The 14,773-nt window shown below is 52.7% G+C and overlaps 1 protein-coding gene across 1 annotated transcript in view; it reads left to right on the top strand.

Annotated features, from left to right (window-relative positions):
• The window catches only part of capn15 (calpain 15), a 58,171-nt gene that overhangs the window by 25,572 nt on the left and 17,826 nt on the right, over window positions 1–14,773 (top strand). Inside the window, 4 exon segments of the mRNA XM_049015292.1 lie at window positions 6,919–7,240; window positions 7,242–7,766; window positions 7,768–8,133; window positions 8,135–8,440. Coding sequence (XP_048871249.1) covers window positions 6,919–7,240; window positions 7,242–7,766; window positions 7,768–8,133; window positions 8,135–8,440 — 1,519 coding nt within the window.

A 14,773-nucleotide genomic window follows, 5' to 3' on the forward strand; every position in this document is an offset into this window, starting at 1 on the left:
AGATGGCGCGTTTGTGTTGGTTAGCTGACAGTTGGGTTGGCGGCATAGTGAGGGGTGCAGAGAGGTTTATTTATTTGGTTAATGGGGATCGAGAGGAGAGGGACCCAGACAGCATGGAATAGAAGCTGCTCGGTGTGGCATGTGGGGGGGGTGCTGGAAATGCAAGCTGGCTTTGGGGTGGTGGTGTCAAGGTCCTGCTCCAGTTTCCTGGGGGGTGGGTGGGGGGGGGGGGGGTTGCAAGACCAAGAAACAGCTGACTCCAGTCGACTCGTAAAAGCTCTGTCACCTGACCCTTCTTCCAAAACAGCTGTAGGACAAACGTACACACACACACACACACACACACACACACACACACACACAAACAGAAACTAGCAAGCTAGTGACAGCACAGGAAGAGCCCTAATGTAAAGTGTATCTTGGGGTGGATGAATTGTGAAGGACGCGGGAGACAGAGCCTCCCGCGTTCTTGTGACGGACCGGTGCAGGTGGAGACGGGCTTCGGAACTGTCACCGCTGACCTCGGAGAACAGAAAGTGAAGTTGAGGAACGTCATGGGGAGCGACAACTGTGCTGACGGGCACTGGGTTGGGGGGGTAGAGCTGCATTAAACGTCACCTCATTAGCAGCAAGTTAACGGGGGTTGAAAGGTCAACACTTCTCCCCCCTGTCCCTGTAGGGGGGCGCTGTTCCATGCTCTCCCCCAGGGGGTTGGACTCCTGCCAACATATCCTGGCCTAGCGGGGGCTTGGTCGATGGGGGGACCCTCACATAATCTCCAGCTCTTGCCATGACCGCCTCCTGTCATGTGACTGGGGTGTGACCCCCCCTCCTCCATTGCTCACTGAGTCCTCTGTGCCACCCTCATAAGGGGGCTTGTAAAGGGATTTGCTAAAGAGACAAGGCGGGTGGGGGGTGATTGTACGGCTATTTAACATAAAATGATGGCGGGGGTATTTTCTGCATCGCTTGCATGACCGATGCAACGAGGGCGCCCCCGCTGTCCCTCAGAGGCGGGGGTGTTGCCGAGTTCTCCAGCTGAGGCTTGCCAAAACTGATTTGGTACGGAGGTGACAGAGGGGGGGTGGTGACTCTGCACTTGCCACCTGATGACTCACATCTGCACCCCACTACGCGTGCAAGACGCGTGCTCTTCGTGGCGTGTCTGTGTGACTCACTGGCACGTTCTGCCACCTTCCACGTCTCCCCACCGTATCCGGGACATGTTTTCCCCCACGTTGGAGAAAATCACCTTGCCCCGGTCACGGCGAGAGAAGTTACACGTGATGCGTGTGCTTCCCTGAGCCGCAGCGAGGTCCGGGTGTGCTCGAGTCCACTGTCACGTTGTTCCCTTGTCGACGGATTGACGTCACAAATCCGACGTTTATCTGGTCTTGCGGCGGGCAGCTCGGTCACCCAAAGTTCTCTGTCGCTCCTTATGCCCCCCCCCGCCTGGTGATGACGGTGGCTCTGTGGGAGCTTGTGGAGCTGCGTCCGCTGAAGTGCTGGCAGTCTGCTTGCCGTGGCTCGTTTTGATCTTGACGAGCGAGAGATCAGAGTTCCGCTGTCCCTCCGACTCCCAGGCCGGACTCCGTGTCTTGACAGCGTTCTGAAATGGAAATTCCATTCTCTTTGTGTTTAGGCTGTCTGTGACAGTGAGACGCAGTGGGTGTGCTTCATTCCTGCCCCTGCTCTCTCTGTGTTTACATTGGCTTTCTCCAGGGGTCCTGATTACCTCCTGCTGTCTAGAGATGCGCATTTAGGGGAACTGAAGTCTCTGAATTGCTCATTCTGTGTGTGTGTCCTACATTGGGCCCTGCACTCCCTGGGAAAAGCTACCAGTCACCATGACCCTGTACCAGATTAGAATTTGGTGATCAGTGGTCATTGTTGACACACCACAGGACACAACGACGAAATGTGTCCTCTGCATTTAAGCCATATGTGACATGGCAGGGGGCAGCTAATTTAGTGCCCGGGGAGCAGTGTTTGGGGTCAGTACCTTGCTCAGGGTACCTCAGTGGTGCCTTGCTGGTCGGGGATTCGAACCTGCAATCTTTCAATTACAACTGCACGTCCCTAACCATTAAGCCACCACTGCCCATTAGCGGTTATGGCAGGTGAACAAGTGCTTTGTCTGATTATTTCTTCATCCTGACAGAAGATTCCTGGCAGATGAGTTGTTTTGTAACATGTGCCTGATTGCGTTCTTCACCTTGGATGTTTAGCTCATTTCATGAATTCAGTATTTCTTACTAGCTTTGCTTCCAAATGAACCAAGTTTGCAGATTGGCTTATGAGGAAGAATTGGTTAGATAAAAGGTTCTACTTTGATTGTGTGCAAATGATTTTGATTTGCGATATCCATCATGGACTAATCTGCTGTAATTTGCCAAAATACCATTTGTACAACAGGTAGTAGCAGGTGTTTAGTATTTCTTGTAAACTGTCTTCAGAGGTGCACAGTAATTGAATGATTTGTGTTCATTTACACTTAACTGTGGTCATTCAAGTGCCGCTTGGGGTGTGGTTGCATTTCTCTGCGCCTTACGGTATCCTGTCCCGACAGATTCCCACCGCTGTGACATTCCGGAATGTGCCATTGGGGTGAGAGGGTGTATGTTCCAGCCTCAGGAGACACTTCCTGTTTTTTTTTTTTTTTTCTTTTCTTTTCAGGAAGCACTGAGATTTTACATTTACATTTACAGTATTTGGCAGACGCTCTTAACCAGAGCAACTTGCATAAGTGCTTTAAAACGCTGAGATGAGTTTTCCCGATACTAGCTCAATAAGGACCCAAGCTATGAATACCATCTATCCGAACACTGTTGAGAAAGTGCAACAAAATTTATTATTATTTTTTTTGTACACATACACACACGGAAAAGAGCTGAGTAAGAATACAGAGTACTACTTCAGGTATTTCTGAAAAAGGAAAGTTTTGAGTTGTCGCTTGAAGATAGCCAAGGTTTCCGCTGTTCGGACATCAAGGGGGAGTTCATTCCACCAACTAGGTGCCAGAACAGAGAAGAGCCGAGATGTGTGTCGTCCTTGTGCCTTGAGGGGTGGTGGGACCAGTTTAGCAGTGCTGGAGGATCGGAGAGATCGGGGTGCAGTACGGGGTGTGATGAGGTCTTTTAGATAGGATGGTGCCAGACCATTTTTGGCTTAGTATGCGAGCATCAGTGTTTTGAATTTGATGCGGGCGGCTACAGGAAGCCAGTGGAGAGAGCGTAGCAAAGGAGTGGTGTGGGAGAACTTGGGAAGGTTGAAAACCAGTTGAGCAGCTAAGGGCAGAGGAGGGAGGGAGGGAGAGAGGGAGAGAGACCCCTCACTGCATTGGCATGTTTTTGGGGGTTCGCTTACTCTTAGAAATCAGGACAGATGGAAATGTGTGAGTGCACTTGTCATGTGACCAAACAGTCTGTGGGTTCAAGTCCCTGTATGCAACTGCGGTACTGCCTCTTCGACATGGAGATTACATTTAAATGCTGAAGAAAGAGAGTTTACTTGTCTGCCTCCAGAGTCTCTGTCCCGATCCGTATCAGTATGCTGCTCCTGATCGCCAGTAAACAAAGGTCCATACTGCCTGAACCGGCCCTCAGTGAAAGCAAAGCGCCCCCAGCATTCTGGGGGTGGTTAGAGATTAAGGCACGCCCGTCAGGCCATTTCTGCTGTTTTCACAGCTGCGGGGGGGCTCAGGGTTTCTCCTTACCTTCAGGGTTTGGGTTCAAACACCACCTTTACTGTCTGTCTGCGTGGGTCTGTCTGTGATGTACTGGCATCCCATCCAGGGTATACCCCAGCCTCGTACCCTGTGATGGACTGGCATCCCATCCAGGGTGCACCCCAGCCTCTTGCCCTGTGATGGACTGGCAGCCCATCCAGGGTGTACCCCAGCCTCATGCCCTGAGAGAGACTGGACGCTTTGTTATTCAAAGCATCGCCCTTCCCAACACTGCTGAAAACGCGTCAAGGGCATTAGGGGTGGTAGCCAGATGTCCTCTCCAATAAACCCTGGAGGTCTTGGAATCCTGAAGCCCTCTGATCGTTTCCTGACATGTTGTGTTGCCAAAGGTGCAATGATGGAAACTCGTGTCTCTGAGATCCTGGACTCATTGCGAGAATATCATGTTAGTTGTGCTGTTTGTTGTTGAAGACTGTTTTGGTTCTGCTACTCTTTGTTCCTTGTTGGCATGCCATCAATCTGTCTGTAAAATTTGAAGTATGACTGCTTGGGTTAGTTGGCTTGTCTGGAGCATGGCAGCTTTTTCTGTGACTGCTGATTGGCAGATGTTCTGCTGTGCCAGCCTCCTCGCCTAACAGGCGGCCCCTCGATCGTCAGCATTCCATTTCCGCACATCGAGCGATGAAGTGTACCCGACAGAAAGGCTATTTCTCAGATCCATGCTCGAGCTGTGAAGGCTTTCCTTGAGTGTGTAGGCCGGAGCGCTGCCTCCCTTATCACAGCAATAGCTGCACCATCGTGGCATTCTGGGGGTATCTGTGGAAAGGCTGTGATGTGTAGAGGGGGTGCAAGGCTGGTCAGCGCCTCCCTGGCGCCCGGCATAGACCCCTGTTAGTTCAAATGGACTTCCTGAGTCACTGGCATTTGCAAGCCTGGGTATAGAGGAGCCCTCTGGACCTCGAAGGCCTTGCCTGAACTGGCAGAGAGTGGTCGAGGTCAGGGCTGCGATCAGGGGGCGAGTAATCTGCTTTCCTGCTCGGATTGACTCCGAACATGTTTTTACATGTTCCACTCTGTCCCTGTTTTGTCATTTTTATTCCTGTGGGTCTCTGAAGCCTTTCTGGATTTCTGGAATGTTGCATCAGAGGATTCTCCTTTCAGTGTTTATGGGGACCTAGATCTTGGGGGGCTCAGGGTTCAAGAGAGGGAGAAGGCTACCTAGATGAGACCCTATTTGATCCTGCTATGAATCAATGCTGATTTTAGTTGTACTGCTGAAAAGACTTATAGCTGAGCGCTCAATGCTGGTGTCCCTGCCGTACGCTTCATAGCATGAAGAAATGCTGTCACAATAAATCTCCAGACAGCAGCATGGCATCCCAGAAGTCCTGTGAAATGCCAGGTTTTTCTAGAACCTTTAAACAGACTTGTCATTCATCTGCTTCTGTTAATTTACATTTGAGCTTGATCGACCCAATGATTAAGGAGGCTTGTATGTCCGGCTTAGTTTAGTTTTACTTGAGTCCCTCCACCCCCGGCTAGACTATTCCAACCAGGCACGAGGCACCGTCATCCCAGTTGAAGTAGGAGGGTTCCTCTGTGAAGCAAGGGTCTGGTAACAGGCCCTCTTGTATTGTGCAGGGTTACTAGCCTGTATCGTGTGTTTGTGGAGAGTCATCCACAGTGTCCAGCGATTAGTCTCTTTGGGGTATAGCAGGTGCTGTGTCTTACCAAGGTGAGTGTGAAAGCATCTCAGAGTGAGCAGAGGTGTTTGGGAATTCCTCGGAGCGCACAGTAATGCCGGTGGATCCTGCTACCGTAGGGACTGGAGCACTGTAGGCGACTCCCGCTTCTGACGGAGAGCGCAGGAGCTCGGCTCTCTGGGCAGGCCGCCAGCCCGGGCTGGATGGCGCTAATGAGTATGAAACACAGCCCAAATGCCTTGCGGCCTCCCTGGGGAAGCAGCTCGGGGCTCGCAGACATGTGCCGTTCGGTTCCACCTCCATGTGCGATGGGCAGCTGCTGGCTGGCCGCCTGGCTTGGTAACGCCCTGAAACTTATTGGACGTTTCTGGAGCAGCTCCATCGTGAATGAGGCGCAGGGCGAGGCGGCCCCTTGCCTGCGAGTCTCCAAATCATGTTTGCGAGCTCTGCTGGACGCCTTGCAGACTTGACGCCACCACTCCTTAGCGCTAGCTCTTAAATAATGAAGCACCGACCTCCTTTTCAGCTCCAACTGCCCCCACCAAGCCCACCCCGCTTGTTAGGAATATTACTTTGATCGTCATGTGCATGCAGAGCGCGGCCCATTTGCGTCAGGAGGGGCTTGTTTGTGTTCCCCTCTCCGTCTAACAGGACCAGCTGTCTTGCATCCCGGCAAGGTGTGAAGACACGTTTCAGTGCCACCTTCCTGCCTCTCCAAAGACGCCGTGACGGGATTCGTGTTGGAATCTGGGGTTTTATTTGTTTGTTTACTTGACTCGAGGCTATGCAGCAAGCCGCTGCAAACCCACCAGTTTGTACACACTGTACGTACGTGTCTGTCTGTCTGTCTGTCTGTCTCTGTGTGTGTGTGTGTGTGTGTGTGTGTGTGTGTGTGTGTGTGTGTGTGTCTATTTGCCAGTGTCTCTGTCTGTGTTAGTCCTTAATAGCTCCCGACAGGCAGTGTCCTTTTCCCACTGGTTTTGAAAGCATTCCCTGCTAACATTCCCCGATCCTCCTCTATAGGATCTGGCCAGTCCACTCTGCATCAGAGCTAGTGAATTGAGTGAATTGGTCCAGTCCATCATGGGCTGGACACCCTGCCAGCTGTGATAGTGCCGGAGCTTCTGTGAGCCCCTGATTTACCAGCTCTGCACTGGGATCGGTGCCCCTGGCTGTCGTGCTGTGCCGTTGACACCTACATGCCACAGTCTCGAATCCCAAGCAAGAGCTGGCGCCGTCTCAACTTCACACCCAAGCGTAGCTGGCCAGAGCTGCTCTGAGATACAACCTGACCCCCCTCTTTTACCACGCACCCCCTCCCCCCAGCCCTGCCTCTCTCGCCTTAACCTGGGCTGATGAGCCCCCGAATAATAATTCCTGCAAGAGGCACATGTCTGGAATACTTGGGGGGGGGGGGGGGGGGGGGGGGGTCTTCGGTGCCTCTTCCAACCGTGTGAGCTTTACAGATGTTTTGCTTACGGGTTTTTATTTTCTGTCCTCCCCCCGTCCCCAATTTTTGTCCTGTAGTCACTCCCATTCCCCGGGTTCCATGGCAACAGCGGTGCGGGGCAGCGAGTGGTCCTGCGGCCGCTGCACCTTCCTGAACGCGGGTGGTGCCCCACGCTGCTCCATCTGCGAGGCGCCGCGCCAGAAGCCCGACCTGAACCAGATCCTGAGACTGAGCAGCACGGAAGAGCCGCAGCGCTGGGCCTGTCCACGCTGCACCCTCAGCAACCCACACGGGTCCGGGGCCTGCTCCCTCTGTGGCTTTGGACCCTCGCCAGGCACGCCCGCTGCCAATGGGCCCCTTCCAATCCCAGCCGAACCTCCTGCACCTACCCCCCGCCCCCCCGGGCCCATCGCTGGCCACCGTGCTGGACACCCGCGTGCAGCAGCCGGCCGCAGAGGAGGCACGCGGGCCAGAGGGTGACGGCGAGGAACGGCACACGGAGCGGAGGATGGGTTGGGCCTGCCCACGCTGCACGCTGCACAACACTCCTGTGGCACTTTCCTGCTCCGCCTGTGGGGGCCCCCGCAAGCTTTCGCTGCCCAAAATCCCCCCCGAGGCTCTGGTGGTGCCAGAGGTGCGCACACCAGTGGCCGGCTTCCCTGGTCATCCCAGTGGAGCAGCACCGCTCTTGGCTGAGGGGATGGACGATGTGCCCTCTGCTCCCTTGGAGGAGCCTCCTCGCCCCCCTTCCTTGCCCCCTCCATCCAGCTTCACCCCTCTCTCCTCTCTCCAGAACAACCCAGTGCCGCGTAGCCGGCGTGAAGTGCCCCCCCCTGGCCGCCCCCCTAACCCAGCCCCTAGCCCCCACTTCTCCCTGCGCCCCCCCCCGCCTGTCCCCTGCGCCTCCCCAAGCCCAGCCCCAGCCCCAGCCCCAGGACCCCTTTCCTGGCAAGCGCCTCGGCGTGTTGGAGGAGGAGGAGACTGGAGCCCCACTGACTCCACCCCCCTGCTGCTCCTCAGCCAATCCAGGTTGCCCCTGCAAGTGTGAATCATGCCGCTCGTGCCGCAGTGACCACATCGATCTGGTGGGGGAGTCGGTGCGCTTTACACCGGCCAGCCCCTCCAGCCCCGACTTCAGCACCTGGTCATGCTCCAAATGCACGCTGCGCAACCCTACTGGTGCCCCGCAGTGCAGTGCCTGCGGCTCCTCCAAGCTGCATGGCTTCCAGGACCCTGCGTCTCGCTGCCCCCAGTGCGGCCCTTTGGCTCCCTGTTCCTGTGCCGCCACTGCCACCCCCCGCTGCCCCCCAGGCAGGCAGGGGGGTCCCTCGCAAGCAGCCGCGGGTATTCCCAGCACCGCCTCCGCCGCCGGTCGCACTGGATGTGCCGTCCCAGTGGGCTTGCCCAGCCTGCACGCTGCTCAATGAGCTGAAGGCCAAGCACTGCGGGGCTTGTCATACGCCACAGCAGTACTTCACGCTGCGCAAGGGTGCCAAGCCGCTGAAGCGCAGGGAGAGCATGCACGTGGAGGCGCGACGGCGCACCGACGAGGGCGAGGCCAAGGAGCTCTGGGAAAACATTGTCAGCTTCTGCAGGGAGGTGAGCCCGACCTCTGCTTTAGGGTCCACACACCACTTTAGGGGCCGCACACTGCTTTAGGGCCCTCCCACTGCTTTAGGGCCCTCCCACTGCTTTAGGGCCCGCCCCCTGCTTTAGGGCCCGCCCGCTGCTTTAGGGCCCGCCCGCTGCTTTAGGGCCCGCCCGCTGCTTTAGGGCCCGCCCGCTGCTTTAGGGCCCGCCCGCTGCTTTAAGGCCCGCCCGCTGCTTTAGGGCCCTCCCGCTGCTTTAGGGCCCACCCCAGCTCAGTTTTCCCTCTCTGACCCTGAAAAGGCCGCTGTGTGTGCGGGTTTTCACTACAACTCCCAAATTAGAGGGCTGATTGGCTGAAGAGTCCTCACACCAGGGTTTGAACAGCTGACCTAAAGGTTATCCCAAAAACCCACATACACACTGGCCCTTTGAGGGTAAGATTTCTCACCCCTACTCTAAGCAACCCCCGCCCCCCCCACTAGAATCGCTGGAAGATTTACAGCGCGATGACAAAGTATTTGCCCCTTTTTGGATTCCCTCTACTTTTTTTCATTACAATGTTTCTGCTCTCCGAACAAATTTAGTATAATACAGAGCATAACCTGAGTAAACGCAACATACAGTTTTTAAATGACTGTTTAATTCAGGGGTGTCAAACTCCAGTCCTGGGGGGGCGGAGCCCTGTGTAGTTTAGTTCTTTCCCTGTTCCACCGCAAATGCTTCAGCTCAAGAGCTGTGTCGTAATTAGCACAACTAGTTGAATCAGGTGTGTTAAATGAGGGTAAACCAAAAAACTGTGCAGGGTGCCGGCCCCCCAGGACTTCAGTTTGATGCCCCTGGTTTAATTCATTGAAGAAAAACATTGAGCAGTACCCATATTACCCATGTGACAAAGTAATTGCCAAAGTAATTATGGCGTACTCACACTTGTATTGTGCCCAGTTGTCCCTCCTCCCCAGTCCCTTTTGTGCTTAACAGTCTGGGCCCGAGCACGCTTTCAACATCAGTGTGTGACTTGTGGTGATGAAGAAAACATAAGAAGACAGTGCAGTGGAGTTGAGGGACAACTGAGGGAGTTGTGATTAATGTCCTTATTTTGTGACTTGCTTGGAGCCATTTTGGGTGCGATGACACTCGGCCCTCTTACAGCTTTATGCAATGCAGCGATTTTTATTTATTCATGCTGCACATATAAGAAGACCCCAAAGTTTACTAAATATCTCAGTGCTTTTGTGTGTTTGCATCAACTTCATGCATATTTTCATCAGCCCATATTTCCAGAAAACACTGCACCTCTACCATAGACCGAAGTAATTCCTTGTCCCCATGTTTGTTAAATGTTTGTTGCTACCCACGCATCACAGTTTTACAAACAAAAAAAATTACATGATTTGTACAGCCTCCCCGATCTCCAGATCCAGTTCATGTATAGTACACATGTCCGCAAACGTGTGCCATTCGCATCTTTGATGTCACGTCTGTGTTCTGTGACTGGGCACGGTTAGTGACACACTAGATGTGTACCATGACCAAGCCTACCTCTTCAAGTGAGCCAGGGCACAGTACAGAATGATCAAATTAATCAAACAAACTGAACTTTGGGGGTCAAACGTGCTCGGGCACAGTGCAGATCCTCTAGTGTGAATACACTCTTGGTCAGTCAATAAACCAACACCAAAGTTTGTTTTGCTGCCAGGCCTGTTGAATCTAGACATTACTGAAATAGAACCATTTCAGCAATGTGGATAAGGGGTCTCTAGAAACAGCACACCATGCCTAGATCTGATGAAGTTCCTGAAGGCCTGAGACAGAAATTTTATTGAAATATGTCAGGAAGGGGGTGCAAGGCACTCTCTAAAACACTTGGACTCCAGCAAAGCAGGCGAAGAGCCATTAACTCCAAATGGAAAATACTTGGAACGGTGGTACATCTGCCCAGGAGTGGCCGGCCTAGCAGAATTACTCAGAGCGAATAGAGAACTCATCAGGGAAGCTGCAGCAGACCCCAGATAAACATCTAAGGAGCTGCAGGCCTCTCTCATGGCAGTTAATGTCTGCATTCATGATTCCATAATTAGATGGAACGGAAGAAAAAATGGTGTCCAATGGAAAGTTACAAGGCAAAAACAACCAGAGGAACATGAAGGTTCATGTAACGTTTGCCAAAGAACACCATGTAACCCGCCAACACTTTCGGGTGAATGTTCTGTGGACTGATGTCAGAAGTGGAGCTTTTAGGAAGATGTGGTTCCTGACACAGCTTAGCACACAAGGAACATCATTCCCACAGTCAGGCACGGTGGAGGCACTGTGATGGTGGGGGGGGGGGGGGGGTGCTTTGCTGCTTCAGGGCCTGGGAGATGCCATAATTGAGAGACGCACGCATGAATTCGGCTGTCTGCCAGAGGGTACTGAAGGGGAATGTCCGGTCATCCGATCTGATGCTCATGTGCAGTTGAGTTATGCTGCAGGACATCGATCCAAAGCACAAGAGAAAGGCTACCTCTTAGCAGCTGAAAAGACAAAACAATTAAGGTTTTGCAGTTGCCTAGTCAATGTCATGACTTAGACCACAGTGAGATGATGTGGCAGGTCCTTAAATCGGCAATTCATAGTTGAACCCCCCCCCCCCCCCCCCCCCCCCCCAGTGGTTGAATTAAAACAATTCTATAGAGAAGACTGGGGTGAGATTTCTCCACAGCGATACCAAAGACTGATCTTACTGTTGCTGCTGAAGGCGACACAACCAAATATTAAACTTTGTCACACAGGTGTTGGTGAATTATTCTCCCTGAATGAATGAAATGATCATTTAAAACACTTTGTTGTGTTTACTCAGGTTGTCCTTTGTATTGTACTAGATTTGTTTGGAGATCTCATGTAAGTGTTATGGATAAGCAAAAATAGAGGGAATCGGGGAAATACTGCAGTGTAACAGTTAGCCGATATTGCTAAAGCTTACGGTCTCCTTCCTGGGGCCCGTATTACATCCCCACGGCAACTAAGGAGGCTGAGGACTATCAGCACAGCAGATGTGAATCACAGCGCTTGAATTGTCTGTCAGATACACTCCCCCCACTGGGCATCAATTAAACCTCTGGCCAGCAGGGGGCGCCATGCCTTTTACCATGAAGGGTTTTGTCTCTTAGTGAAACTAAATATGAATGATTTAATTACGCTCATCTTTTGTTGATGGCGCCGCCGCATACTATGATAGCGGGAAATGGGTGGATGCGTTTCTGCCCCTCTGCCAAGAATCCTTTAGCAGCAGGTGGGGGTGACACTTTTCATGCCCCCGTCTACACCCAGTCTGCGGTCTTAGGGCACCACCTTCGGCTCTACCTTCACCTGTGGCTTCAGTAGGTCGTTTGAAAACGTTCTTAGAAGGTTCAAGTCATGACGTGGAATATATTCATCAGCAGCCCGAGTAAAGTTCTGGGTGTGCAGTTCTGCCGCCTCAATCTACTGTCATTCATATCTGAGGGCAGCTTGTAGTGTCATGTGCTCCTGCGCACCGCGCCAAGGGTGCCCCCTGTGCCAGGCTCCTCACTGTTAGTGCAGGGACACGAGCATGGTGATGCCATTGGGCTGGATGGGGTCCGATCGGGTTTATATGATCCTTCTGTCAGAATGCTGCTGGAGACCTGCTGTGTGTGTATGTGTGTTAGTCTGCTGACAGTATCACCACTCATAACTCTCATTAACCTTGTCATTAGTAATAAATGAAACAGATGTATATTAATAGAGTGTCAATTAATCACCTGCATGGCTGAATATATGTTTACGGCAAACTGTTTATCTTATAAAATATAACAGTCCACAATATAGACAGGTTAAAATCAATAGTGCTTATTTATATATATGTATGTTATTAAGGAATTCTGTATGTATTGATCAGTACGGGTAGATGAATCGTTACCGATCCGCTTGGCTGGAAGTAGGTGGGTTTTAGTGTCAGTGTGGCCCCCCCCCCCCCCCCCCCGAGGGGCCCACCTTGCTACCCAAAGACACTCCTAGGTCTGTTGATGAGTTTATTTATAAAGCATCAGTGGGCCAGACCAGCACCTCTGATGTACTGCTGACTGGCATCTGCTCTCCCAAAACAATCACTGATTAGAGCAGTCTGCCCCCCCCCCCCATACACACACACACACCTGGCTAGCAGACCTGCGGAGTCTGGGCCCCACCGGCGTCGCCTCTGCCTCATGTTCCTGAGGGTGGGGTCCGCGCTGGGCCCGGCCGGGTCGATCCCTTCCTGTGCTGCTTACTCACACATGAGGGTGGGGCAGGGCAGACCGCAGATCGATCCAGCAGTTTCCGGGGGGAAACCAAGAGCCGGACGAAGACGCCAGGCCGTCTCCATGTCTGCCTCGTATTTTATAACTTTTAATTGCTCTTTTTTTTTCATCTGAGGGGATGAGCTGAGGAATGTTGGCAGTGTGGTTTCCTCTAGCGTAGGTAAATCAGGGGATTGGACTGGATCTCGCTGTGCTTGTGATCTTGAGTCTCGCTTGGCTAATCAGATTACAGGAACTCTCAGAAGATCAGCCGTTGGCAGGGGCGAGCGACGTAATGTATTCTCAGTTTCAGATGTTTTTTTTTCCGTCTGATGAAGCTTTTGAATTTTTTTCAGCGATAATGACGGTGGCTCTTTTGAGAATGGTATATTCTCTTTCGCCAGCATCAGCGTGAATGTGGGAAAATTAATTATACACTGTTACTGAAGAGAAATCCAATTACTGCTTTTTAATTAAGGCCTGATGGACAGGCCTGGGGGAGCACTGTAGGTGATAGCCCTGCATCTCCTCCTCCCCATGGCCGGAGGCCTCCTGCTGCCCCACGGCCCATCTGTGAAGTGACGGAGGGGCGCTCATTACGTGAGGAGTGGGACAGGGCACTCATGGGGGAGGCGGTGGCTACAGGCCACCTGATCAGCCCCCGGGCTGGTTGATCCCGGCAGGGAGTGACATGAACATTTGGGTCAGAGGCAGTGGACTGGCTTATAGCGAGGGCCGTGTTTTACAGCATGCCGTCCTGTGCTCTGGTGCTCCTCCTTTCGTTAGCGTGCGGCGCCGAGCCTCCTTTCCCGGCTGCAGCGGCCCCTTCCCTCCAGGCCCCTGATGCCAGTCGCAGTCAGTCTCCTGCCCGGGGCTCCAGCACCCCTCCATCCCTCTTTCTCTCCTCCCTCTTTATCTGTCTATTTTCTTTGTCTCTCCTTCTTTGCTCCTTCTGTTTCTCATTCTTTCTGTTCCTTTTTCTCTCTCTCCCTCTTTCTGTCTCTCTCCCTCTCCTTTTTTTTTTCTCCCCTTCTACCTCTCTCTCTGCTTCCTTCTCTCCCTCTGACCTCCTTTCTCTCTCTTCCCTCTTTATCCCCTCTCCTTTCTGTTCCTCCTTTTTTTCCACTTCCTCTTCTCTCTCCTTTTCCCACGTCTCTCCCTTTTTCCTCTCCTTCCATCTCCCCCTCTCTACCTTTCTCTCCCTCTGTCTCTCCTCCCTTCTCTCTCCATCTTTCTCCCTCCCTCTCCAGACCTCGACTCTCGCGGCGCCCTGCCAATTACACCCAGCCGGTGTGTGCAATGGGATTTCCTCCATCGGTTCAGCGAATCCATAATCGGGACCCTTTGAAGATTCCCCTTTCTGGGTTATTCCACTTTTTCATTGCACTTCAAACGGCCTCTCGCCGTCTCTGTAGTCTTGCAGGGTCCGAGCGCTCGGAAAATGAACTGCTCCACTGATTCCCGCTTTACCCGGGTGCTGGGAAGCTGGGAGCTATTTATCACCCGCTGGTAAAGTGACAGCAGCCCCTCTACTGGAAAAATGGAAAGCTTGCGGCGGCCGTAGTGAAAGACGCCATTACCTAGAAATTAGGGCCCTATCAGCATTAGATTTTAAGGCCACAAAGGGTCCTGCTTTTAGACCGTTCATGAGACGTCCAGTGTGACTCCCAGCTAGAACAGGAAGCTTGTGGCCTCACTTGACCCGCCTGCCCCCATTTTTTTCCACACTGTGCAAATGGTGGGTGTCACTGTGCTGTGATTCCATCTCCTTTTTCCATGTTCCTCTGCCTGGCCCATGTATGTCGATGTGGCTCAGTCTCTTCGCCCGAAGGAGACATTAAACACTTTTTCCCAAAAGCAGGCTTTAAGCAGTATCGGCATCAGTGGATTTATTTCCTTTGTTAAATTCATTCAGTAATTGTACCCAGTCAGACAGTTAATTTTTTTTCCCTCCCTGTCGGAAGATCGATAGCGGCGCCCCCCAGCCCCTGTGAAGCACCCCGCCCTCTGAGGTGTGGCTCTTGCTCTCTCCGTGGGGACACGGTCTAGCAGTAAATATACATCC

Source organism: Brienomyrus brachyistius, chromosome 5, assembly GCF_023856365.1.
Source record: "Brienomyrus brachyistius isolate T26 chromosome 5, BBRACH_0.4, whole genome shotgun sequence".
In the NCBI taxonomy this organism is placed as follows: Eukaryota; Metazoa; Chordata; class Actinopteri; order Osteoglossiformes; family Mormyridae; genus Brienomyrus; species Brienomyrus brachyistius.